General features: G+C 43.7%; 1 protein-coding gene across 10 annotated transcripts in view; it reads left to right on the top strand.

Annotated features, from left to right (window-relative positions):
- The window catches only part of TRIM2 (tripartite motif containing 2), a 172,896-nt gene that overhangs the window by 133,805 nt on the left and 13,328 nt on the right, over positions 1-25,763 (top strand). For 9 of the 10 annotated variants that reach the window (XM_032413028.1, XM_032413024.1, XM_032413025.1 and 6 more), the window contains 7 exons: positions 382-533; positions 1,713-1,893; positions 2,971-3,694; positions 17,944-18,047; positions 18,260-18,427; positions 23,972-24,152; positions 25,225-25,295. In XM_032413028.1, the coding sequence (XP_032268919.1) occupies positions 382-533; positions 1,713-1,893; positions 2,971-3,694; positions 17,944-18,047; positions 18,260-18,427; positions 23,972-24,152; positions 25,225-25,295 (1,581 nt within the window). The remainder of the gene's footprint in view (positions 1-381; positions 534-1,712; positions 1,894-2,970; positions 3,695-17,943; positions 18,048-18,259; positions 18,428-23,971; positions 24,153-25,224; positions 25,296-25,763) is intronic. The other variant, XM_032413023.1, reaches the window with a different exon arrangement.

Here is a 25,763-nt window from a genome sequence, read left to right on the forward strand (position 1 = left end):
TCAATTTTTCATATAAGTATCTATAGATACAATTCACATACATAAAAGCACTTTGGAATCCTCAGGAATTTATAAAGGGTGGAAAGTGTCCTAAGACCAAAAAGTTTGAGCACCACAGCCCCACACTCTTCTGCTCTAGGGCAGTAGCCACAGAAAAGCTGGTTTTGTGATGACAGCAGCAGCTTTGGAGTCTGACCCACCTCTGTTTGAGACCTGGCACAGAACAGTTTATCCCTTCCTTTTCTTCTGTGACACTGGACATACTGCCTACATCCTGGGAAAGCCATGAGCATTCCATGAGAGAATGCCTACTAAAGGCCTAGTGCATAAAAGCACTCGATTAGTGGCATTGAACCTGGCATTGTTTTGTGTTACCCGCAGGTGATGGACTTTTACTGCCAGTCTTGCGAGACCGCCATGTGTCGGGAGTGCACTGAGGGGGAGCATGCGGAACACCCCACAGTCCCTCTCAAGGATGTGGTGGAGCAACACAAGGCCTCGCTCCAAGTGCAGCTGGACGCCGTCAACAAAAGGTGCACACACCTCCCCCAGACTCCCAACTGGCTGTGCGTGAGGCTTGGCCTCCGGATCTCTTGCCTCAGTGGGATAATAGGTTCACGCTACCTAAATAAATTCTCCTTTGATGGTGTGTCTGTAGTCATAAACTAGTGAGCGATAAGGGTCATCCCTTGCCCCTTGGTAAAATTCCAACCCCCTTATGTTATGAGTGATGGCATTTTTGTTTTAGTACCTTTGAATGATTAAATGAATAAAATACATTCGAGGAAAATGCTCTTGGGAGATCTCTGAAATTCGTGCCTGAAACCAGGCTCTCTGAGGAGCTATTCTTAGCTGCTCTTCCTGACACATACAGGACCATTGTGTTCACCATCACTGGCTCGTCTCTGTTTGAGCCCAGCAAAGTGGTGCCCACCAGTGATTGCTCAATTTTCCTTATGTCTCCCTGCTTCCAGCCTTTCTCTTTGGCATGGAAATGAGGGGACAGAGGAGCTGTGTGATACATGAGAAAGACCAAAGAGAGGAAATAAATAACCAGCTGAAAATAAATTGTCACCAATAGTTGTAGTGAGAAAAAGTGTGGTTATGCTATAATAATTAAAGGAACTTGGAAGCTTGCAAAACGTTCCCAGGAAACTCAGAGTCTGGATAAGTTTTTCATATGATTAGGCGAAAAGATACAGCTATATATTTAGAACAGTGGTTCTCAGTTGTGGGCAATAATACCCCCGGGAGACATTTGGCATTGCCTGGAGAGAGTTTGGTGTCATGATTGTGTGGGGGGGTGCTGTTGGCATCTGGCAGAAGACAGGATGCTGTTAAACATCCTACAACACACAGGATAGTCCCCTGCAACAAAGCAGCATGTGGCCTACAATATTATAGTGTCAAGTTCGAGAAGGCTTGCTTCAGAGTGAGGAGAAGCCATGGTGTTCAGAGAGCCTCAAGGCTTTGTACCATCAATTATTAAAATTAGATGATTGATTAGATGAAGTAGACGTGGACCCTCAAAATCTCTTGTCTCAAAGGCAGTAATTATGTCATGTCTTATTCATTCTGTTCTTTGGTTATTACTTTTTTGAAGATGATGAAAGGCAAAGAAAATGTTTTTTTGACAAAACATAGTGTTTAGACAGATGTTTCACTATTTCTGGGTTGATGTTAAATAATGATCTTTAATGACTGTCCTGCAGGCTCCCAGAAATAGATTCTGCCCTTCAGTTCATCTCAGAAATCATTCATCAGTTAACCAACCAAAAGGCCAGTATTGTGGATGACATCCATTCTACCTTTGATGAACTCCAGAAGACTCTAAATGTGCGCAAAAGCGTGCTGCTTATGGAACTGGAAGTCAATTATGGCCTCAAACATAAAGTAAGATTCCAGCCATTCTCATAAATACCCTGTAAGAGACATGGTATCCTGGGCACTTCACTGCACTAGCTTACTGTGTTCTAATACCCACAAAGGGGACTCAGATGGGTCCTTAAGTGTCACTGTTGCATAGTAAGCAGTAGTTTTCTAACACTATTTATTTGAGAGAGAGAGAGAGAACAAGCAGAACAGGGTGGGGAGGGGCAGAGGGAGAGAGAGAAGCAGGCTCTGTGTTCAGCAGGGAGCCCAATGCAGGACTCGATCCCAGGACCCCAGGATCATGACCTGAGCTGAAGGCCGACTCTTAACCGACTGAGCTACCCAGGCGCCCCAAGAGTAGTTTTCATTTAATGGCCCATCCAGCTATTTTTTTTCCTTCCTCTTTTCAGCGAAGTTCTATGATTCTGTAACCATAAGGACCAATTAATAATTTGACATAAGACAAAATTGAATATAAAGTAATGTTTTCAGGACTTAGGGTTAAACTGGATTATTTTCCTTCCTTAATTATAATGTCTAATAGTCTCTTAATTGCTCTCTCATCCACACCAACCTGTTAGTCAACTTCAAAGAGAACCCTGACGGCAGCCTTTAACATGTCCAATCACAAAACCAGGGATCAAAAGCTTCTGCTATTTGGGTGTGGAGAGTTTTCATTTGTCTGGTTTCTGTTCCTTTAGTTGGCAACAGGTGAATTTGGGACGTTATGGAAAGAATACTGAATAATGAGTATTTCAGATGCCGGGCATAGCAGTTTGTTTTCCAGGCTGTTGGTGGTGACGTTTCTGCTCGCCCCATCAAAAACACCTGACCCAAGAAATATGCGTGTGGGAGAGTGTGGGAGAGGCGGAAGGGAAGGAGGAGGTACCGGGAGTGCAATTCAGAAGCATGCCTTAGAAGCGGGTTCGCTGGGCCAAATTAAATACCACCTGCGGAGAGCCACCGGCGTGGGCAGGTGCAGGACCCGGTTGTGGCCCGCGGAGGGCAGTGCCCCCGCGCGCCGCCGCGCAACGTCCAATGGGCTGAGCTCGTGCCCCGCAGCAAGTGCTCCCCCCCCCCCCCCCCCCCCCCCCGCAGGTCCTTCAGTCGCAGCTGGATACTCTGCTCGAGGGGCAGGAGAGTATAAAGAGCTGCAGCAACTTCACGGCGCAGGCCCTTAACCATGGCACGGAGACGGAGGTGCTGCTGGTGAAGAAGCAGATGAGCGAGAAGCTGAACGAACTGGCCGACCAGGATTTTCCGCTGCACCCGCGTGAAAACGATCAACTGGATTTTATCGTGGAGACCGAAGGGCTCAAGAAGTCCATCCACAACCTCGGGACGATTTTAACCACCAACGCCGTCGCCTCCGAGACGGTGGCCACGGGCGAGGGGCTGCGGCAGACCATCATCGGGCAGCCCATGTCCGTTACCATAACGACCAAGGACAAAGACGGCGAGCTGTGCAAGACGGGCAACGCCTACATCACTGCCGAGCTGAGCACGCCCGACGGCAGCGTGGCGGACGGAGAAATCCTCGACAACAAAAACGGCACCTATGAGTTTTTGTACACTGTCCAGAAGGAAGGGGACTTTACCCTCTCTCTGCGACTCTATGACCAGCACATCCGAGGCAGCCCGTTCAAGCTGAAAGTGATCCGGTCGGCCGACGTGTCTCCCACCACCGAGGGCGTGAAGAGGCGCGTGAAATCCCCGGGAAGCGGCCATGTAAAGCAGAAAGCGGTGAAGAGACCCGCCAGCATGTACAGCACTGGGAAACGAAAAGAGAATCCCATCGAAGACGATTTGATCTTTCGAGTGGGTAAGGAGAAAGCGCCGCCGCGCCGGATTGTCTGAGCCTTGCTTTGGTTAAGGGGCAACGGGGAAAGGGTTGTTGCAAATGGGAACCTCGCGGGTCGGGACTTGTACCCTGAAGGTGTTGGGAGACACTGGTGTGTTTAATTAGGTGAGTTTATGCAGTCTCCTCCGGAGATTTTAGGATTTATTTCCCCCTTTTCCGCCCTCCTTCTCCCTCTCTCCTCATCCTTCTTCCTCTTCTTCCCGCTTCCACTCCCTCCCTTTCCCCTTCTCGCGTTAGCCTTTCTCCCTCTGTCCTCCTCCTTACCCCCCAAGTCCTCCCCACCCGCGTCCCCTTCCCCTCCCCAGTTCTCCAATTTCCCCCTCTCTGTCCTCCTCTCCCTCGCCCCCAGCCCTCCCCCTCCTTCCCCTTCTTTCTCCTCCTTCCTTCCCCCATTCTCCTTCTGCTCTGCTCTCTCCTCCTCTCCCCCTCCTCCTTTGTAACGCAAGTGCTGCATAGTCATTGTAGAAAATTAGAAACCGAAAATAAGCAAAAAGAGAAATAGAAAAAATCACAGCACTCACAATCCGGAAATTTTAAAGGACATGTTGGCCATCTCACCGCCCCCCACCGCCCCACCTCCCGCCACGGGAATGTCTTTAAGCGTAACTCAAGGCAGAGCGATCGCTGTATCAGATCACTCCATTGTTTCTCTGAAATCTGTCAGCTCCAGCTTGCACTGTGGGCGGAGGGGCTGATGCCTCCCTGTCATTGCTTCTGCACTGTGAGGGCTGGGGCTGGGGGACACCGAGCAGTGCAAGTCGTGGTCACTTCCAGGTGTGTGTAGCTGGAGAGCAGCCCCAAAGAGGGGAGGGTGGGTGGAAATCCGGAGAATGGAATGGGGTTGGGGCGGAAACAAGACGCGGAGCCAATAGATTGGAGAATGCAAGTCTCAAATTCCCTTGTCTGCTTTATTACCTCTGATTTTTTTTTAACTGTTTATTCTCTCAGTCGAAAGCAAACTAAATGTAAATATCAAAGGACTTTGTCATTCTTAAGAAAAAAGCCTGCATTTTAGTTAATGTTTCCAGAAGTAGCTTTAGCCTGCTTATCTTTCTGCCTCTTAAGTCCTGTGTTGCAGCGTCTCTGAAAGGGCCCTGCACGGAGTCTGGGTTTCAAATAGATTGGGGAGACCTTAGCCTCAGTGAAAGAAACGGACTTTTTTCTTTTTTAAGATTTTTTATTTATTTATCTGACAGAGAGAGACACAGTGAGACAGAGAGCACAGGCAGGGGGGAGTGGGAGAGGGAGAAGCAGGCTTCCCGCGGAGCAGGGAGCCCGATGCGGGGCTCGATCCCAGGACCCTGGGATCATGACCTGAGCCGAAGGCAGACGCCTAACGACTGAGCCACCCAGGCGCCCCGACTTTTGTTTTTTTTTTTAACCCCAGAACCTTTAGAATCTGCCAGTGTGCACTGTAAGTCTCCAAGGCAGGAGAGGGGTAACAGGCAGCACTTCCACAAAGCTTTCCTGAGCCGAGAACTTTTTCCGTGGCACATCTTGGGAGACTGAGGCTCCTTGGAACCCTCTTGGGCAGCAGCTGCACTGTGTTACTACTTCAGGCTGCATCTTGTAGAGGCCATGATAGGATGTGTACCTTGTGCGTTCACAGCCCGGAGGCCCTCCTGCGTTCACTGGCCAAATGTGCCGGGTTGTGCAGAAGCTGTAGATGTGCCTGCCGAAGCAGAATGGAGGAGCTGGGCGGGGGCAGGAGTGGCAGCCTCCCAGGTCTGCCGCTCCGGTTCTGCCACTTAACTTGAACTTCAGGCAGGTCTCTCAGCTTCTCTGAGCTCCAGTTTCCATGCCTATAAAATGAGAATACAAAAATATCTGCCTCTCAGAGCTGTTGTGAGTCTCAAGCTTAACGGCTGGTGTGTTGGAGGAGCTAAATAAAGGAGAACTATTGGTTTTGCACATGCAATGAAGGTCCTTAGATTTTCCCTACTACCTTTTCTTCTAAAAATTTTTTACCTTCCTGCTCCCCACTGATCTCCTCCTGCATTGAGAACAAGCTCAGTGGGTCTCCTGCTCAACCCTTTCCCTCCACCTGCTCCCCCCACCTCCTGCCCCAGCCAGGTAATCCCAGTCTGCTTCTAGGCAGTGTGCCAAGTGGAGAAAGGCAAAGATCTGGGTCTGAATTCTGATTCTCCTTAACAGCTGGGCAACTAGCTTACCTTTTCTGAACCCAGTGCTCAATTACTGGTAGCTGTTATTTTCCTATTGTTATTGATTTTATTTTATTATTATTATTTTTAAAGATTTTATTTATTTATTTGACAGAGAAAGACACAGCAAGAGAGGGAACACAAGCAGGGGGAGTGGGAGAGGGAGAAGCAGGCTTCCCGCGGAGCAGGGAGCCCGATGCGGGGCTCGATCCCAGGACCCTGGGATCATGACCTGAGCCGAAGGCAGACGCTTAACGACTGAGCCACCCAGGCGCCCCTTGTTATTGATTTTAATCTCCATCATCACCACCTGTGATTCTCACCTGACATACCTCTTAGGGTGTTTTCCGCCCCCAGTAGCGATTTTGAATCCCCAGCTCCCACCAGAGAAGGGGGTGTACTCTTCTTCCCTCCTACCCGTTGAGAATTCACTGGTGATTTGCTGGCACTGGTGGAAAGGTGTTTAAATGTTTAAACATCTATAAAGAGCTTAGAAGAGTGCCTGGCATATGACACTGTGTCTGAGTGTATTCATGAAGTAAAGATGCTGTCTTAATCTGCTAGGGCTGCTGTAACAAAATACCATAGACTCGGTGGCTTAAACAAAGGACATTTATTTTCTCACAGTTCTGGAGGCTGAAAGTCCCAAGATCAAGGTGGTGCCAGATTTGGTTTCCTATGAGGCCTCTCTCCTGGTCTTCTAGATGGTGGTCTTCTTGCTGCTTTGTCCTTATATGGTTGTCCCTCTGTGCATGCATAACCCCTGGTGTTTTTTTCTCTTCTTGTAAGAAGAGATTAGGGCCTCACCCTAATGGCCTTATTTTAGCTTAATCACTTCTTTTAAGACCTTCTCTCCAAATGCAGTTAGGTACATTATGAGGTGCTGGAGGTTGGGACTTCAACATGAATTTTGGGGGTTCAGCCCATAACAGAAGCTGAGCACCTCAGATACGTAGGGGCAGAAAGGAAGGCAGGTCGTTCAGGCCTATTTCTCGTTAACTTTATGTTTTAACCCAGAGCTAGCCAAAAGACACCACTCGCTATGCAATAATTTGGCTCAGAAAGCATTTCTAGAGCACCTAGTACGAGATGGGAATGTAGAGATGAAAGAAATGAGGTATCCTCCCTCAAGGAGGTTACAGTTTGGGTGACAGATCGATGACCGCCTGACTCTAATGGGCTGCCTAAATGGGGTGTCTCTCCATCAGATGCGCAGGCGGTGAAAGAATTCACCTGGGGCAGAACCAAGGTGATCAAAGTTTATCGAATACACCACAAGGGAGTGGTGGGCGGGACAGCAGAGGAGAGACTGAGGCAGTGGGTGGGGGGTTGTTTTTATTTTTTATTTATTTTTTATTTTTTTTATTTTTTTAAAGATTTTATTTATTTATTTGAGAGAGAGAGCACATGAGAGGAGGGAGGGTCAGAGGGAGGAGCAGACTCCCTGCAGAGCAGGGAGCCCGATGCGGGACTCGATCCCGGGACTCCAGGATCATGACCTGAGCCGAAGGCAGTCGCTTAACCAACTGAGCCACCCAGGCGCCCGGGGGGTTGTTTTTAAAGAGGAAAGCTGAGGAGGTATAGGGACGTAGGAACTCTTCCCATTTAGGGAACAGTGCCGAGCTGTAAGTCGCCCATTGGTCAGTTAGGGCCTATGGCTATTTTGAGGGGGGGCGTCTGAGGGGCCTGTCTGTAGTCAGCCAGGTGCTCGCCGTGGCCCTTTCTGCCTTCCATCGCTCAAATCTGCTTGCCTCAAAGCGGCCTCTGTGTTTAATACCATGGGTTAGGGGATGGGAAGCTGTAGAAATGAGAAAGAATTTAAAGCAGGACATGAACAACGAGGAGGACTTATCCGGGTTGACAGGTGCAAGCAGCATCCCAGGTTGAAGGACCGATGCAAGGCAGAAAGGCCAGGTGAGGAGGAGTGAACATGAGTGAGGTTTGCAAGCAACACATCCTATGAGAAGATGCAGGGAGAGAAGGTCAGATGAATGGAGGGTGGGGAAGGCTCTGGCTGGAGATGAGCCTGGACAAATCAGTGTCAGAGCCCACTGCTCCCTGAACGCCCTCTGGGCTTCCACACCAGGCACCTGATCTCTGGATTCTTTCCCCAGTTTTATCTTTCCCCCAAGTTCCACCTTCTCCTTTGGAGTCCACTGTGATTATTACTATTTATGCATGGGCCTTATTTCCCAATAAGATTACAAATTGCTTGAGGTCAAAGATGATGTCCTTAATCATTTATAGTCCCCAACAGTACCCCAAAGAATACTTTGCATAAGTACTTTGTTCATTTGAGTAGGATCCAGTTGTGACCTAGTGCATGATTTAACTTCCCTCTCACCACTGTCAGGCCCCAGTGTTGAGGTCCAAGGACACAGAGACCAGACAACAGGAACTAAGCTCAAGGCCAGTGAGTCACAGGTATCCCCGTGCCTGGAACTGTGCTAGGGCAATGTCAGGCAAGCAGTGCTGGCCTTCTAAGAACGTGTCTTCTCGAGGTCTGTACTGTAGGCTACAGCAGGTAGAGTTTATATTAATAATTAGAAGAGTTCAACTTTTATTTTACAGTTACAACTTTATTTTTTATTTTTTACTTTTTAAGATTTTATTCATTCATTTGTCAGAGAGAGAGAGAGCGCACAAGCAGAGGGAGTGGCAGGCAGACAGAGGAAACAGACTCCCTGCTGAGCAAGGAGCCCAATGCAGGACTCGATCCCAGGGCCCCGGGATCGTGACCTCAACTGAAGGCAGATGCTTGACCGACTGAGCCACCCAGGCGTCCCTATACCTTTGTTTTAGAACCTTAAGTTTCTCTGTACAATTCGGCTTTTAGGTGCATAATAATAGAACATGCACAGTTTGCGGCACCTGGGTGGCTCAGTCGGTTAAGCATAGAGCGTATGACTCTTGACTTTGGCTCAGGTCAAGATCTCAGGGTCAAGGGATGGAGCCCTGCTTTGGGCTCCACACTCAGCTGGGAGTCTGCCTCTCTCCCTCTCCCTCTGCCCTTCCCTCCACTCATGCTCTCTCTCTTTTTCTCTCTCTCTTTCTCAAATAAATCTTTAAAATATAAGATAAAGTACATCTTTAAAATGTTATTTAAAAAAAACATGCATAGGGGCGCCTGGGTGGCTCAGTCGGTTAAGCAGCTGCCTTCGGCTCAGGTCATGATCCCAGAGTCCTAGGATCGAGCCCCGCGTCGGGCTCCCTGCTCAGTGGAGAGCCTGCTTCTCCCTCTCCCTCTGCCTGCCTCTCTGCCTACTTGTGCGCTCTCTCTCTCTGTCAAATAAATAAATAAAATCTTTAAAAAAAAAAATGCACAATTTGAGCAGTCCCTTTGTGCGTGTGTTGAAGCCTGCCGCATGTAATCCAAAATTCAGTGAAATTCAGCTACACACCTGGCGGGGTGACCATGGTTCTGCTGTTCCTCAACTGGTCTCATACATACTGAGCGTCTCAAGGCACTGAATTTGTGCTTAAAGATACGTAGTTTTCGTAATACATGTACGAGGGTTCATTCAACAACCATAAATAACGCGTTGATTCTGTGTATTCATGAAAGTGAATCCTCACTTTCTGGGTGACATAACATAAGGGATTTTCAGGACTAAATTTGACTCCCATTTTCACCTTCCTACCAGTTATCCAGCCCCCAAGTTAGATGGAACTCTGCTGTTGAGCCCTTACTATGTGCCAGATACTTGGCTAGGTCGTAGTATAAAGAAGGATGAGATTCTGACTCTGACTTAAAGGAGGTGACCATCCAAAGGAGACAGACGTGTACCAAATGTACCTTCAGTTTGAATCAAGACACAGAAGTTGGGGTGGTGGGGAGTCATGGAAGGTTCCCAGAGATAGCCTCTAAACTTAAGCTGGCTTTGAAAGAGAGTGTCGGATGGAAGGGAAGAAAGGGTGTTTTAGATGAAGGGAGAGCAGGTACAAAGGCATGAAGGTGAGAAACTGAGTGGTTCAAGGAACCGTAAATGATGCCATCATCTTGGAGCGGCAAATGAAATAGAAGCGAGGAAAGGTTATGTTTCCTTGATAAGAAGCTTGGACTTTGTTCTCTGTGTTTCCCAGTCTCTGGGGAGGGCCAGGGATCTGCATTCTGTAAGCCTCAGCCATGCTTATGCTCACTGAAGTTTGAGACCCATAGGTGTGTGGGTGATGGGGGTGGTGGGGAGGCCCTGAACCGTGTGATGTAGTGTGGTGGCTTACTAAGTAAGCTGTTTATTTCCAGAGAGCCTGGAGGCATTCTAGGGCATCTACTCTGAAGTCTCTCCCAGGAAGCAGTAGTCCGCATGAGCTAATACAAGGGCCAGGATTCAGAGTGTTGCAATGCAGTGGAGAGGAAATGGCAGATTTATAAATGCTCAGGAAGGAGAGGGCAGGGCTTCGTGACCAAACTGAATTCTCGCTGTTTGACTCCCGTGCTGTAGGGACGTGAGCCGGTAGAGTGAGTGGTGTGAGTGGTTAGGACTGTGCACTCTGAAGCTGGACCACCCTGGGTCCTGGCCCCAGCACTGCTACTTTCTCATCTGTGCGGTCCTAGCTAAGTTTCTTCTCTCCATGCCTCAGTTTCCTCCATAAAATGGGCAGGAGAAGAACCTGCCTCCTAGGAGGTTGTGATGATTAAGTGAATTAATATCCTAAAGAGCTTAGAATAATGCCTGGTACTGAATGATGCGCAGTCCACTTTAGAGAGGCAAAGGAGGTAATACTAATTTGCATTTTATTCACAGTGGTGCTATAGAAGTAAGAGTTAACCTAAGTAGTGGAGAACTGAAAAGGCTGACTGCCTCATTTAAATCCCAGCCCACTGTTTATTAGCTATATGATTTAGGGGGGAATTATTTAACTTTCTGTGCCTCAGTTCCTTTATCTGTAAAATGGGGATGGTATTAACGTGTACTTGATCTGGTGGGGATTAAAATAATATATGTAAGATGTATTCAAAGGGTACAGGCACATAGTAAGGACTCAGTAAATGTTGGCTGTTGTTACTATCCTTATCAACCCAGGTAAGGACAGTCAGGGGAAGGGGGGTATATTTCAGTTTTGATCAACCAGGCTGAGGTGGACCATAGGCAGTTTAGAGTGTAGGTTTGGAGCTCAGCAAAGAAGTCAGGGCTAGAGATCCATTTGGGAGTGACAAGTGTAGAAAAGTTACTTTAAATCATGAGCTTCAGTGTGGTTCAGGTAGGAAAGGATGGGGAACGGAAGCAGAAGGAAGGACTAAGCATTCTCTGAGCCAGGCTTTGTGCAGTCCATTTCTATATGGCATCTGACTTAAAATCCTTGGTAGGGATAACACACTTCCAGTTCCTAATGCCCCCACAGCACAGTATACCTACCACAACATAATACGTGGCACATGCCGGCGTGCACACCACCTCCTGACTGTGCTCCGTGACTTCACGTTAGTAAGCTGGAAATCAGCCATGAGGGGAGCATTTACACTACAGAAGCGGGCGAGGGCTACAAATCAGAGCTCCTCCCACAGCTCCCGCCCCTCAAGAGCCAAATTACCAGGACATATAATTATCCCTACCCCCGAAGGAATGGGGGCTCCCGAGAGCTAGGGCAGGACCCGAGCCCTCTGTGCTCTGATGACCCTGCCTTTCTAGTTGCACAATGATTCCTCTTCATCTTAAATGTCTTCTAACTACTGTGGTTTCCCAAAGTTGAGATATTTGCTACCTCCCACACCTGAAAACTTAATTATACGCCCACTGTGAATGAGTTATTGTGTTAACTCTGATGCTGTGCTGGAAAACCATCCTGAATGAGTTTAGGGAGGTAGCTTAGAGCATCTGTTGATGAAACACGGGGATTATTTTTCCCTGCACTGTTAGAGTTTGCTGACTAGAAGCCATGAGCTGGTTTTGTCAGCTACTAAAGAAAGTCCTTAAACAAAGGGGAAGCCAGAAGATGTGGGAGGGAGTGAAAGAATCACAGTTGAATTGTTTCAAATTATATAATTCATACACCGTACCTTAATGTGTCGGTGACAAGGACTGAATGAAACGCTCCTTTGTACTCGAGAGCAGTGTGCTTTCTTATAATGTAAAAGGGATGTATAAAATCACTTAGCAGAAGTTCAGAGGCTTTGTAGGAAGATAGGATGTTTTATGCTTCTTCTCTCCTGCCTCACCTCTGCAAACCACCACCTTCCCACCCTAAAATCTCTGAGGAGAGAGATCATGCTAACGTGGCATCCCAGGTTCTTAGAGGAACCCTGGCACACCCCTTTGAGAGTCTCATCCTCAGGAACTCTTCGTGCACTTCAGTGGGGAAAGATGTCACTAATATTTCCTGAGTGCTAGGCACCGTGCGGGGTTATGGGGTGCAACAGCAAGCAGGACAGATGTTGCTTCTGCCCTTGGAGAACTCACCGTTTAGTGAGAGGTAAACAGTTAAAATGCCATGTGCTAAGGGATGGAGTTCCTAAGGGTTTTAGAGAGCAAGTGGGAGCCATATGAGCCCAAAGGTAATTATCTTCACCTCAGAAACCTGGTATTTTAAAGTCTAATTAGAAAGAAGCTGGGCGCCTGGGGGGCTCAGTTGGTTAAGCGACTGACTCTTGGCTTCGGCTCAGGTTATGATCTCAGGGTCCTGAGATCAAGCCCTGCGTAGGATTCTGCGCTCAGCAGGGAGTCTGCTTAAGATTCTCCCTTTCCCTCTGACCCTCCCCACCCCACTTGCTCTCTCCGTCTCTCTGTCACTCTCTCTCTAAAATAAATCTTGAAAAAAAAGAAAAAAAAAGAAAGCAAGCAGGGGAGACGCCTGACTGGCTCAGTCAGTAAAGCATATGTCTTTTTTTTTTTTTTTTAAAGATTTTATTTATTTATTTGACAGAGAGAGAGAGCACAAGTAGGCAGAGTGGTAGACAGGGAGAAGGAGAAGCAGGCTCCCCGCCGAGCAGGGAGCCCGATGCGGGGCTCAATCCCAGGACCCGGGGATCGTGACCCGAGCCGAAGGCAGCGCTTAACGACTGAGCCACTCAGGCACCCAAGCATATAAGTCTTGATCTTGGGGTCATGAGTTCGAGCCCCATGTTGGGTGTAGAGATTCTTTAAAATTAAAAAAAGAAGGAATGTGTGTGTTAGAAAAAAAATTATGTAAAAGAGCAGGAAAACTGGGTTTTATTCTTTTCTCTGTCTTTACTACTTTTGTGATGTGTCTAGCTTCATTTTCTCATCTATGAAATGGAACAGTAATATTTATCCTGCTAACTTATGGGGTTGTTACAGGGAGGGCATGAGAGAATATATTATGAAGATGCTGTAAATATTACTGAACATTTCATTTTTCCATGATGTAATGTGGGGTGTAATTTACTCAGTCATTAATAATTCATCCGGGCACTCACTCATTCGACAAACATTTGTTAAGCACCTACTTGTTTGAAGATCCTTTGTTAGACCCAATTTTTTGCTTGATTTCATCCTCTTGCATTATCCCATTCAAAGTATCTAGATTTGTTTAGCATTAATTCTCCTATTAAGTTGTGGGGGGGAAATCTGCAGTTCTTGATCCCCTATTTCAGCCCAGGGGCTTACCTTCTGTGATCTTCCTGGGGGCATGGGTGGAGGTAGCCAGGAGGAGCATGGATGAGAAGCTGTTGGCTTAAATATTCATTTTATGCTTCATCGGCTAGTTTAACATCTGGGAAAAACCAGTTTAATTATCTTCTGGAATTGTTGCCAAATTGTTTATAATTACTTTTAAGACTGGTGTTTCTCATTTTACTATCCAAAACATAACCACCAAATGAAATCTTGTACATCAAAGTAGTCAGGAAAAGATTTTATAAGTACTATGTATGTTTGTGTTACATTTATATTCATTACGAAAGAACTAGTTTTCATTATATAGTAGAATACTTTGGAGGGGAGACTTTTCTGTAGTCTAAATAGAATATACTACAAATCTTGAAGAGTAAAGCATGATCCCAAATTATTTCTAACTTCTGGAATTTATTTTATTTTGGTCCCAAGATACTTTATAAACACCTGGATTGTGGGTATTTCAGCATAATGATAATATGCTATAGATCCGTGTTATTACTCACCATCAAGATTTTTGTAGTTTAACTGCTAGTGAAGATAGCATTAGCTATCTCTCAGGAATATACTGGTAGTTTCATTTGATCTTCAGAAATAACACTGTGATCCTGCTATGCTTAAAAACTGAAATAGATTAAAAAAAAATGATGACCAATAATTTCTGACAAGTTGAAAGATACTCTTAAGAATCAGAAGGTATTATCTGTCATGCCAACCCAGCTATTTGAATACTAAGCCATGTGGCTTAAAGAAAAAGATTTTTAAAAACAAATATAAAATTAAAAAACAGCAGTGCCTGCTCCATCTGGCTCTTTCAAAAAGATATAGTCAAGGGGTGTCTGGGTGGCTTAGTTGGTTAAGTGTCTGCCTTTGGCTCAGGTCATGATCTCAGGGTCCTGGGATGGAGCCCCAAGTTGGGCTCCCTGCTTCTCCCTCTCCCTCTGCCCCTTGTCTCTGCTTGGGCTTTCTCTCTCTCTCTCAAATAATTAAATAAAATCTTTATATGTACACATATATATATGCATACACGCACACAAACTGGACTAATAGATGTTCTTCCAGCCCTGTGGTTTTATTTATATGTGGGGCAACAGACTCAAGCTCTAGTTAACTTGAGACTGAGAGTAAGAGCTGGGCCAACACATGGCTCTGGAGCTTAGTAGAGGCTGTACAATCTCTTTCCAACAGTGTGGTCTTTGGCAACAAGGTTCCATTGCTCTCGTGACCCAGTATTGGTAGGCAATGAGCATCTCCATTCATTTCACACTGGGCATAGAGTCTTCCTTCTCCTTGTTCCAAATGGTGTTGACACGGAGCCCAAAGAAATGTCTTCCCAAGTTTCACCTACACTTGGAAATGTGTGTTCATTTCTGCAAAGAAAAAAGTGTTAGTATTTTTTGTTCATGTACGTTCTCTCCTTCAACATTTTCAGAAGGAAAATTAAATCTTTTTGACTAAGGCACCCTTAGCTTCTACTAAAGCTCTATTCTCCCCGTAATTTTTCCTTTCCTTTCAAACATCAACCTGCTGCCTGCAGAGCCTTCCCTGAGTAGAACAGGCTTTGTCTTGAGCAGGCTAGACAAACGGTTAGATGAAAGAGGGCAGCAGGCTGGTTTCCGGCCCTGCCTGGACCAGCAGGACAGCACCAGGGTCCATCTACCCTGTTCAGGTCTTTCTTACTCCGCTCCCCGTTTTCAGTATTTCTTTCCCCTCCCTGTGTGTCCTCCAAGCCAGGGGTGCGCTTCCAATTTTATATAAAGAAGGACCTAGAACAGCCTGGGGTTTCTTTATAGAGCCACTTCTTTTGTTTATGTTCCAATCTCAGTTGTAGGACCTTGCTTTGTTATTATGTTTCTTTACTTGGTCTTAGTTCCTCCTCTGGCTCATAACTTCCATGTTTTTATCAAATGTTCCTGAAAAATAAAGTTTTACTCTTAAGATTCTTGATCCTTGAAACTGCAGGCCTTGCCCCCACTACCTTTTAAAAAGTAGGTATACGGGACATCTGGGTGGCTCAGTTGGTTAAGCATCTGCCTTCGGCTCAGGTCATGATCTCAGGGTCCTGGGATGAGTCCCACATCAGGCTCCCTGCTTAGCAGGAAGCCTGCTTCTCCCTCTGCCTGCCACTCACCCTGCTTGTGCATGCGCTCTCTCTCTTTCTCTCAGACAAATAAATAAATAAAATCTTTTTAAAATTATGTATAAACTGAGCATTTTATTTTATTTTTTTAAAAGATTTTATTTATTTATTTGAGAGAGAGAGCACAAACAGGGAAGAGAGGGAGAGGGAGAAGCGGACTCCCCGCTGAGCAGGGAGCCCGACTCAGGGCTCGATCCCAGGACCCTGGGACCATGACCTGAGCCGAAGGCAGACGCTTAACCAACCGAGCCACCCAGGCGCCCCTAAACTGAGCATTTTAGAAGAATAGTTTCTTTTCCTGGTCCTTCAGTTTTTGCTGTACCTGTTAACCAGCCGCTATTCAGACATCAGCGGGAATGCCCCAAAGCTAGTACCATGTTGGCACATACCTCCCTCAAGAGTTAAACACCCCTTCCCCCTGCCACCAACAGATACAACACGTCATTTTAAGAGAGCATTAGCTGATATAAACATGCTTACTATAGGGATTCTATGCAGATCAAGTATAAAAAGATCATCTCTTCTGATATATTTGAAATAAAATAGAACCCTTTCTTCCACAAGGTGGAAGATGTTCTTTTGAGAATCTGGATCTCAAATTTTTCTTTTGTGTTAGTAAGAGTAGATGAGATATAGAGGTGGTGAGTAAACTTGATGGAGTCCAGGATGTCGGTAAAACAACTAACTGCCGTGTGGGTTGGGTTGAAGCCAGTAACCAAAGGGTTAACGGGACTAATCCAAGCTGCAGACTTGCAAAGCTGCAACTTTTTACCCAGACCTTGTTTGTTTGCCTTTAAATTTCCTTGCCTCTCCTCCTTCGGGGAGGCAGATTTGACGCTTGTCCTCCCTGTCCCCTCCTGGGGCTGCCTCTAGAATAAGCCCTTTCCTTGCAGCATACTCCATGTCTCGAAGTGACTGTCTTAGCTCTGCATTAGGCAGATGAACTTGGGTTCGGTTGCATGGTGAGAACCAGGTGATCCAAGTAAGATGTTTCTGCCCGGTAGTTCTGCTGTCAAGTTTATTCCAAGTTAAACTCCATTGCCAGTTTCACTTCCTAAACCCACAAATCAGTTTCAGAAGGGTCTGACCTTTTTTTTTTTTATTTGAGAGAGAGTGAGAGAGAGTGAGAGAGAGCATGAGAGGAGAGAGGGTCAGAGGGAGAAGCAGACTCCCCGCTGAGTAGGGAGCCCGATGTGGGACTCGATCCCGGGACTCCGGGATCATGACCTGAGCCGAAGGCAGTCGCTTAACCAACTGAGCCACCCAGGCGCCCAGACTCTGCCCTTTTGTGAGCAGTGCGTAAGCCCGTGTCTGACAGCGGCCACCATCAGTGTGCCATCGTCTGGGGCGCCTACAGCACCGCATTCACGTCTAAAACCAAAAGATCAGCTTGCCCTTTGGAGTAAGGATAAAAAAATGAAAGGAGAGGATGAAATGAAATGATAAAAGTGCCAAAAAAACTGAGACATAGCTTTCTCTCTCTAATTGTGAAAATTTAAACCTCCTTCCTGGTCATTTCTGAGCAAAGTTCAGTCTGTTTCCATCCCTTAATATTTACATGGTCCTATTGAAATAAGTTACAAACACTTGTTCTGAAACAAAGGAGACCTCTGCGAACCCGTAGACACCTTGGCTTTTTTTTTTTTTCCTCCTGCCTCATCTCTCATTAAAAAGCCTAGTATGGATGAGGATATTATTGGATTAATTAATTTTCGTTTGCCTTTTGTATTTATCTAATCCAGAAGGTGCTCTGTCAGGATATCTTCTATGTTTTCAAGAAGAATATACCATGTATGAGATAGTGAGTCTTTGAAAATAATGCATGAGTAAATCAGTACATGAAAATCAGCCTGCTAGCTTTATAACATCTGAGGCCCTGTGGTTTGTTAAATGTACTGAAAGCTTCTTCTTAGAAGCTTCTTCAAGTCAGGTTTCTTCTAAGAGCTGCTGAGGGAGAGGGTGGGATTTCAGCAAAACTAAAATAAGGCCCTCTCCGGTTGTATATCCTCGAGTGTAGTATTAGGGTTTTTATTGTTTCTTTGTGAAATCTAAATATATTTTAATATGATTATTAACATAATATTAAAATAATATGCAGTTCAGCTTAAGACAAGATTGCATTTGCCAAAAAAAGTGATTTTTACAAAAACTTCATTGGTCTGGAAGAGAAGTTTAGGAGCCTATGGATTAGGTCATGGTGGGAAATGTTCTGTTTTTTTAAGTATAATTTAAAAAAACATTCTCAGGTTACCTGTGGAAGCCTGACATTCTCTTGAAGAAACTGAGAGATCTAATTCTCTATTGCTTAATTTCTGTGGTTTTATAATTTGTTTCCAGGTACCAAAGGAAGAAATAAAGGAGAATTTACAAATCTTCAAGGGGTCGCTGCGTCTACAAGTGGAAAGATACTAATTGCAGATAGCAACAACCAATGTGTACAGGTATGGCCCCTAATTATATACCTTTCTATGCATATTTTCCTACTTAAGATCCACGGTACAAGGACAGAAAGGGAAGCTTACAATGTGTATAGGCTTTTCTTCAAATGGGGTTTGCATGTTCTGACCTGTAGTACATATGACGCATGTTCTTGACTGTTTCTTCCTAATTTCTGTGCTGGTTCACATTCCAAGGAATGTCATTTGTTTTGCAGATATTTTCCAATGATGGCCAGTTCAAAAGTCGGTTTGGCATACGAGGGCGCTCTCCCGGGCAGCTGCAGCGGCCCACTGGAGTAGCTGTGCATCCCAGTGGGGACATAATCATTGCAGACTATGATAATAAATGGGTTAGCATTTTCTCTTCTGATGGCAAATTTAAGGTAAGATTAAGCTACCAATTGGCTGCTAAACAGTAGAGAGAAGAAATAGGAAATATAAGATGAACTTCGACAAGTTTTCATATACAAAGACATGTTGACATTGTTACATCTAACTTTTATGGAGAGGAACAGTGATATTGTCATAGGTCTTATATATAGGAAATAACGGCTTCATTTTATAAAGCAATTAGGTTGCTCCATCGCTTTCTTTTTACATATTATCAGATTTATCTAAATTCAATGAAGAACAACCGTTAGAAAAGGGTATTGAAGAGGCAACTGATACCTCCCAAATTAACCTACGATTGTCATGCACGAAGTGCCTTCTACTTTCTCAGGCCCTGTGATAGATGATGATATGGGAGAAACAGAATTGTAAGACATGGTTTCTATCTTTGAAAAACACACAAGCCCCTTGAGGAAAAATGACACCAGAATGACACAAAACAGTTTGTGTCAGCCTCGAATCAGTCATACATTGTTCCGTGCAATCTAAAAACCTAGTGTTAAAATGTGTAAATAGGAATTGGGAGGACAAGAAAATGGCACTGGCAGCACAGAGAAAAGGTGAGTTGAGTTGCCCTTTGGGGGATCCCATCATTTGACATATTTGCTGTTGTCCCCAGCATCCTCTGTTTCTTCAGCAAGTTGCTGAAGAGTAGAGAGCCCTCTGGTGTTACCAGAAATCTCTCTTCTAAGGTGTCATCAAAGAATATTATCGTGCAGCCCGTTTTCTGCATTTGTTCACAAGAAGATTATGAGACACTTTGTCAAAGGTGTTTTTGAAGGCCGTAAGCACTGTGCCTTCTGTCCAGCCTGCTCGAGGCTTCTCTTTCAGGTGACAACATGAACCTCTACTCAGACAGATCAATCCTTGGGAATCCCAAGTCCGCAACTTACTAACTACTGTTATAAGTTCCTTGAGCCTCGGTAGTCTCCTATGTCAAATTTGGATTTAAAAAAATCTATTTTATAGGATTTGGGTAAGGATTACAGGAGATTTATTTCTGGATTTTATATGTGCCTTGTATGAAATAGGCATCTCAGAAATGTTCTTTTCCACTGCTTCCAGTAACCCTGTCCAAAAAATGAAGTCTGTTTGATCACCTGTGATTTGGACTTCATAACACGCCAGCACCCGGTCTGAACTTCCTTTTCCAAATGTTCAGAGATGAGGCTCTTCATAATTTTTTTGGAAGATTACACAAAGTTCACTCAGTAGTCTCTTATTGGAGGAATTTATATTTTACTTTTTAAAGTATTTGGATCACTATAGTCGCTCCCTCATTTTTATTAAAACAAGTTACTTCCATAATTATTAACCCTCAGATGAGAGCCTCTGTTTTGTGTGGGGCAGCATCTTTTCAATCTAGGAGAATAAAAAGCTGTTTTAAATTCTACCATATTACACACAACTCTTCAGTTGCCCTTGAGTTTTTTTGTTCCACTAGAAATTTGATGACTCCATATGATGGCCATGTACACAGAAAGGTCTCTTGCCTTTCTAGATTTCTAGCTTCCTCCCCTTCTTTTGTGTTTTCGTAATTGTATTTGTAGTAAGACATACCCAAATACAACTTTAACATGAACAGAAGGAAAACTTTTCAGTGACCTCTTGAAAATATCCATCTAATTAGGAGATAACCCATTTCCTCTTGTTACATACTCTAGCTAAAACATGACCTGTCTCTAACTTTATAAACGAATGCTAAAATAAGTATAAAAGCAGGAGTTCTTTTTTATATCTAATATACTGAAATATTTTATGTCTAATGTATTAAAACATTTTGAAACTGGAGTTTTATATCTAGGAGAGAAGGGCTTCCTGAATTATGCATTTTTCATTCAGTGGTTCAATATTCTGTATGTAATAGACACTCTTCCTGGAAGATGCAGATCCTCATGGTTGGAATACTATTGGTAATAATTGGAATAAACAAGGACACTCATGCCCTCTAGAGGACTGGGGTGATGGATATGGTATAGTTTCAGCATACCCTTTTGTTCTCAATAGGCATTGAGCAGGAGGTAAAAGGATAGCAAGTAAAAATGTTTTAATATTGTAATGGGAGCTCATCCAACTGACCATATGCATGACCATTTACTGAGAGATACTTATTTTCTTTTCAGTGGGATTCAGTAAAATTAAACATGTGCTCAGAAAGACAAACCTTTAACACAAAGGTGGATTCTTTGTATTTGTTCCTAGTTAATTCTAGAGATATAACAGCTTATTCCCTTTTCTTTCTTTTACTCACCAAATTCTTAGCCCTTATTTTCATTCCTCTCTGCTTCTGATTTTTTCCTTGACATCTTTTCTGTTGACTTATATCTTCCAGCCTATCTAGGAACCTTTTGTGACCCCAGAACAGATACAGAGGCCCCAGGCCACCATATTCTAAAATATCTCATCCCTTCCTTCTTCAATTTAAGGATCTACTTGTTGAGTTAAATACTTTTATTTAAGTGTTCCAAAGCCAGGGTCTAAAATATCTCTGCTCACTATTCTGTTTAAGACGAGGGACACATTGTCAGGCCAAATGCAGTAACTCTTGATTTCACGTGGTAAAATCTAGTGCAGCTACACTGGGAGTGATGAAGGGAAGTGGAAGGAAAAGAGGTTTGTGCTCAACATTTAAGGTTTTCTGTTTTGGTTTTTTTTTTTTAAGACCTGCTCTAGCTCTTACTACAAGATGGAATGGCAACAATCTTTTATTTTCTGTTCTTGTTCTACATAATTATCATCTGCTTTATATTATATGGCTGAGTCATTCTACAGTACAACTAGTGTTCATAATGTTAGGTAGTAGTAGTATTTTTGCTGTAATAATCAGAGTGTCCTCTCTTCTTTTTGATCTCTACTGACATATCTTCCATTATAACATGAAAGAAAGTATACAGTTTCTTTATAAGTCATTACGCTATAGCCTCTTTGACCTCTGGGCTAGATTACAAAGTCAGAATCAAATTTATACAACAGATTCCCTTGCAAGAATCCCCTTGTTTCCTTCCTAAGTAAATGTGTCTCTTTGTACTAAAGACATCAAATCTGAATATCATCTATAAAATTACAAGGATAAAAGATCACACAGGGTCTGAACCCCCACTATGAAAAAGTCCCTATCCCTCTCTCCAAACTCTTTCTGCACACACCTGCATGTCTCTGTTAGGAAAGATACTCCTGAGGGGCAGGTATGACAGCAACTGAATGGATGGAGAGAAGGAGATTGTGGCCATTTGCAGTGCTTGGTATGCTATCCTTCAGAATCTGCATGACCCGGGAGGTAAATACAATAGCTGCCATTTTACAGATGAGAAAACTGAGGTTCCAACTGGCAAAAGAGTCAATTTTGCTCTGAAATTTTGATCCTGGGTTTGAATGAATTGTAGTATCATAAAAGGAACTAGGAAATTGGGAGGTGCTATTTTGGGTTTTCTTTTTCTTTTTCTTTTTTAAATGGTGGAAATGAAGAGATGAATTTGGTTTAACACTGGTTGAGTTTAAGGTAATAACTTACAAAATTGGCCAGGACTAAAGATATAGATTTGAGACTCTTACACACAGAGGTGAAAGTTGATGTTATTGCATAGATGAGATCTTAGAAGAAGTGTAGAGAATTGCACTGTCCAATTTGGTGGCCACTAGTCACAGTGGATACTGAGTTCTTGAAATGGGACTGGTCTGAATTGAGATGTGCTATGCATGTGAAATACACACTGGATTTTAAAGACTTAGTAAAAAATGTAAAATATTTCATCAATAATTTTAATATTAATTACATGCTGAAATGATAACTTTTAGATATGTTAGGTCAAATACAATATATGATTAACATAATTTTCCTTTTTTTTCTTTGTTTTTTCGATGTTGGTTACTAGAAAAATCTTAATTACATACATGGCTCATGTTATATTTCTATCAGGCAGCGCTAATATAGAGAGAAAATAAGAGGACTAAAACAGAACCTATGGAAACGTAAATTTTGGGGGATTAAAATTTTTAATTTAAAAAGTAATACATCCAAACAGGTTTTTTAAATAACTCCACAGATGAGCATAAAATGAAAAGAGTTTTTCCTGCCACCAGTAATATCACTGGCTTCTTACTTTCTCTTCCAGGGATATGTATACAGATATAAACACATTTAATTCAGGTGGGCTCAGACTATACCCACTGTTCAGTACCTTGCTTTGTTTAATAATAGATTTGAGAAGGCATTTATAAAAACACATAGAGAGCTACTCCACCCTCTAGGCCTCGGTGCCTGGGAGAGCGGGGGCTCTTGCCTCCTCCCTCACTTAACCAGGCACTCTGCCTGGCAGCTCCCTCACCCTGGGGGCTCCTTCTCCTTCCTTGTCTATAGTGACCCGTCGCATTAAGTTTTTGTTCTCTTTGGCTCCTGACATCGCCTATTTGAATTCTCCCAAATCTACCAAATCAAACACTCAGTACCAGGCACTTTAAAAAGGACCCAGGGACTGTATTTGTCTCTGTAATGTGACCGAGACATCCTCCAGGGTAGGAGCTGGTCTTACTTGTCTTTGTCTACTCAGTGCCTAGAATCATCAGCCACAGATTTGGTGCTCCACTAGTGTTTGTAGCATTAGTAAATAAATGGGTGAATGAGTAAAGTACTTCTTTATAATGGAGCTATAAAAGTAAAGATACATGACATGCATCTCCTAGCAAGCAGGCATTTATATAGTCCACTCAGAAAAATGAATAAGATATGGTATGCATTTGATAGAAATCGAATGCTTTTCTCCCATCTTAAAATACTGAAACCTGGAACTATTCAATCATCATGATTACCCTAAATAATGCTAGACTTTTCAAATCAGTATATTCAGCAAATATTTGTTGAGTACCTGTTGGGCACCAAGAAGTACGCTAGGCTCTGAGTACACAATAGTGGATAAAACAGACATGATTCCTGCCTTCATGGAACTTAACACTGGTGAAGTCCAATGGCAGATGCTTGGCGATTTTGCTATTAATTATGATCCACAATAATGACAATGATCGCTTCCCTTTAACGACTGCTTAATATGGGCTATATTCTACACTAAACACTTTATTGACATTGTTTTACTTAGTATGTATTTCCAAAAATGCCATTGGAAGTTACTGACGTCTTTTCTCTTTTTTACATTTTGTAATATACAAGGAATCCGAAGCTTGAGGAAATCAAATGCATTTGTGCTATTCTAGGTGTGTCTAAAGCAAGCGACAGGTGTAGAACTCTCCCTCCTCCTGATCCTGTGATCTTTTGCTAGATCACATTGCATCTTTACAAGGGAACTGTGACCTCACTTAAGGGGATTCAAGGACATTTTTGGTGGTGATCCTCTTAAATAAAAGTAAGGATTTCACATAACTCTTAGTAGCAGTTAACGGATGTGACAAAAACCAAAGATTGTGGTGACCTGTGAGTAGTTGTGCACCCCTATTTGAACATTCAGGTACATGTGTACCAAAACAAGTGTCTTGTCTTCATGTTCTGTAGTGTTTTAAGCCTCATTCTCTGTACTTGTTTCTAACAGACAAAAATTGGATCAGGAAAGTTGATGGGGCCCAAAGGAGTCTCGGTGGACCGCAACGGGCACATCATTGTGGTGGACAACAAAGCGTGCTGCGTGTTTATCTTCCAGCCAAACGGGAAGATAGTCACCAGGTTTGGTAGCCGAGGAAATGGGGACAGGCAGTTTGCAGGTACACTTGATGGTAATATGTAAACCCCCTTTTTTATGCTTCTTCTGCTCACGTTTGCATGATGTTGGAGCATGTGGAAGATGCCTCAATCCCCAGTGTGTTTGCTGGCTTTGGGAAAGATACTGGGGATGAAATCTAAGCGAAAGCATGGTGGGATGCTTCTCAGTGACTCCACCCGCAGTAAGTCGAACTGCAATCCATGCGTGGTTTTCGTCGACAGCAGTGTACAACTCAGAAGTCTAATCTTTGAATATTAATGTTAAGTAAAACATAAATTTTAAGATAAAATATTTTTAAAATTAAAAATGGTTGAGGAACAGTGGCGTACCTCCTAGTTCTCCCTAGCTGTAGCTTTGTCTAAAGAGCTTCTGAATGGGAATTTTCTTTCACCTTCCTAGGTGATGATAAGAGAGCAGGACTTTAGAATATTCAGGAAGGGCAGTTCTGTTACCTCTCTTTTTGGTGTACGCCCTTTGCAAGCACAAGCTTCTTAGTTTTTCACATCTGCAAGAAGAGGCTGAAAGCCGTTTATTACATTTTCTTTTTGAAAGGATGCTCCTGGCATTTGCCAACAATTTGCATCGTCTTCTTTTGTGCCTTGTCTGTGGTGCTGTCAGCTTCTGAACGTCACCCCAAATTACCGAGGATGGGTTTCTGCTCTACTTTTTAAAAAATATTACATATTGGAGTCTTTTTCCTAGGACTGAGAATCACCACATCTTTCCTCAGGGGGACGTGAGGGTCCTGAAAGGATTAAGGTGTCCTCAGGGCAGCTGGCAGGTGTGACTTTCAGACGGTGGCGTGGAGAATGAATTCGGATGCTTACGGCTCGTTCCACTTCATCAGGGCTGCTGGCCCTCTCAGCTTGCTCTAAAGGAAGCCAGATAGACAGTCCCAAGAGTAGAAGGATAGAGCACCCAGGTGATCTCGAGCCAGAGTTCTGGCTGAATGATCTTTCAAGAACAGAGCCTGTCATTCTTTGTTCTTTCTTAAATATCAAATAGGTCAAATTTTGTCACTGCCGTGTTGCTGTAATCATTTTTATTGGACCAGTCGTCACATGTTTTTTTCACCTTTATTGCAGGTCCCCATTTTGCAGCTGTAAATAGCAATAATGAGATTATTGTTACGGATTTCCATAATCATTCTGTCAAGGTACTATCAACACATCAATTATTGTTATCTTTTAACTGCTTTTATTGGGAAATCAGTCTGAGAGAAAATAATATAATACTGACATATATGCACAGGAACTAAAGGAATTAACCTCAAAGAGTAGACTTTGCTGCCCCCTGAGATGCAGGTTTGAATTTGGACACACAGACTTTGAAGAGTCAGAAAATTGAACAGAATAGGATGGTTGATGAGTTTCTTAATTTGAAACGGGCGTAAATGGAGATGACTTAAAAATGAAATTTGAAAAAGCAGTCGCTTGAACTTAGGCAGAACTTTCTGAAGCTTCATAATTGTGGCTATTCAATAAATTAAAACAAGATCACTTTTTCAATTATCTGCATCATCAAACAAAATTTCAAACAAAATTAGATATTAGAACTCTGCTACAACCACAGATTTTGTGGGGGGGATAGCCCTAGTATACATTCCTACAGCTGTTTCATACTT

This window comes from Phoca vitulina, unplaced genomic scaffold (assembly GCF_004348235.1).
Source record: "Phoca vitulina isolate PV1807 unplaced genomic scaffold, GSC_HSeal_1.0 scaffold14, whole genome shotgun sequence".
NCBI classification, from domain to species: domain Eukaryota; kingdom Metazoa; phylum Chordata; class Mammalia; order Carnivora; family Phocidae; genus Phoca; species Phoca vitulina.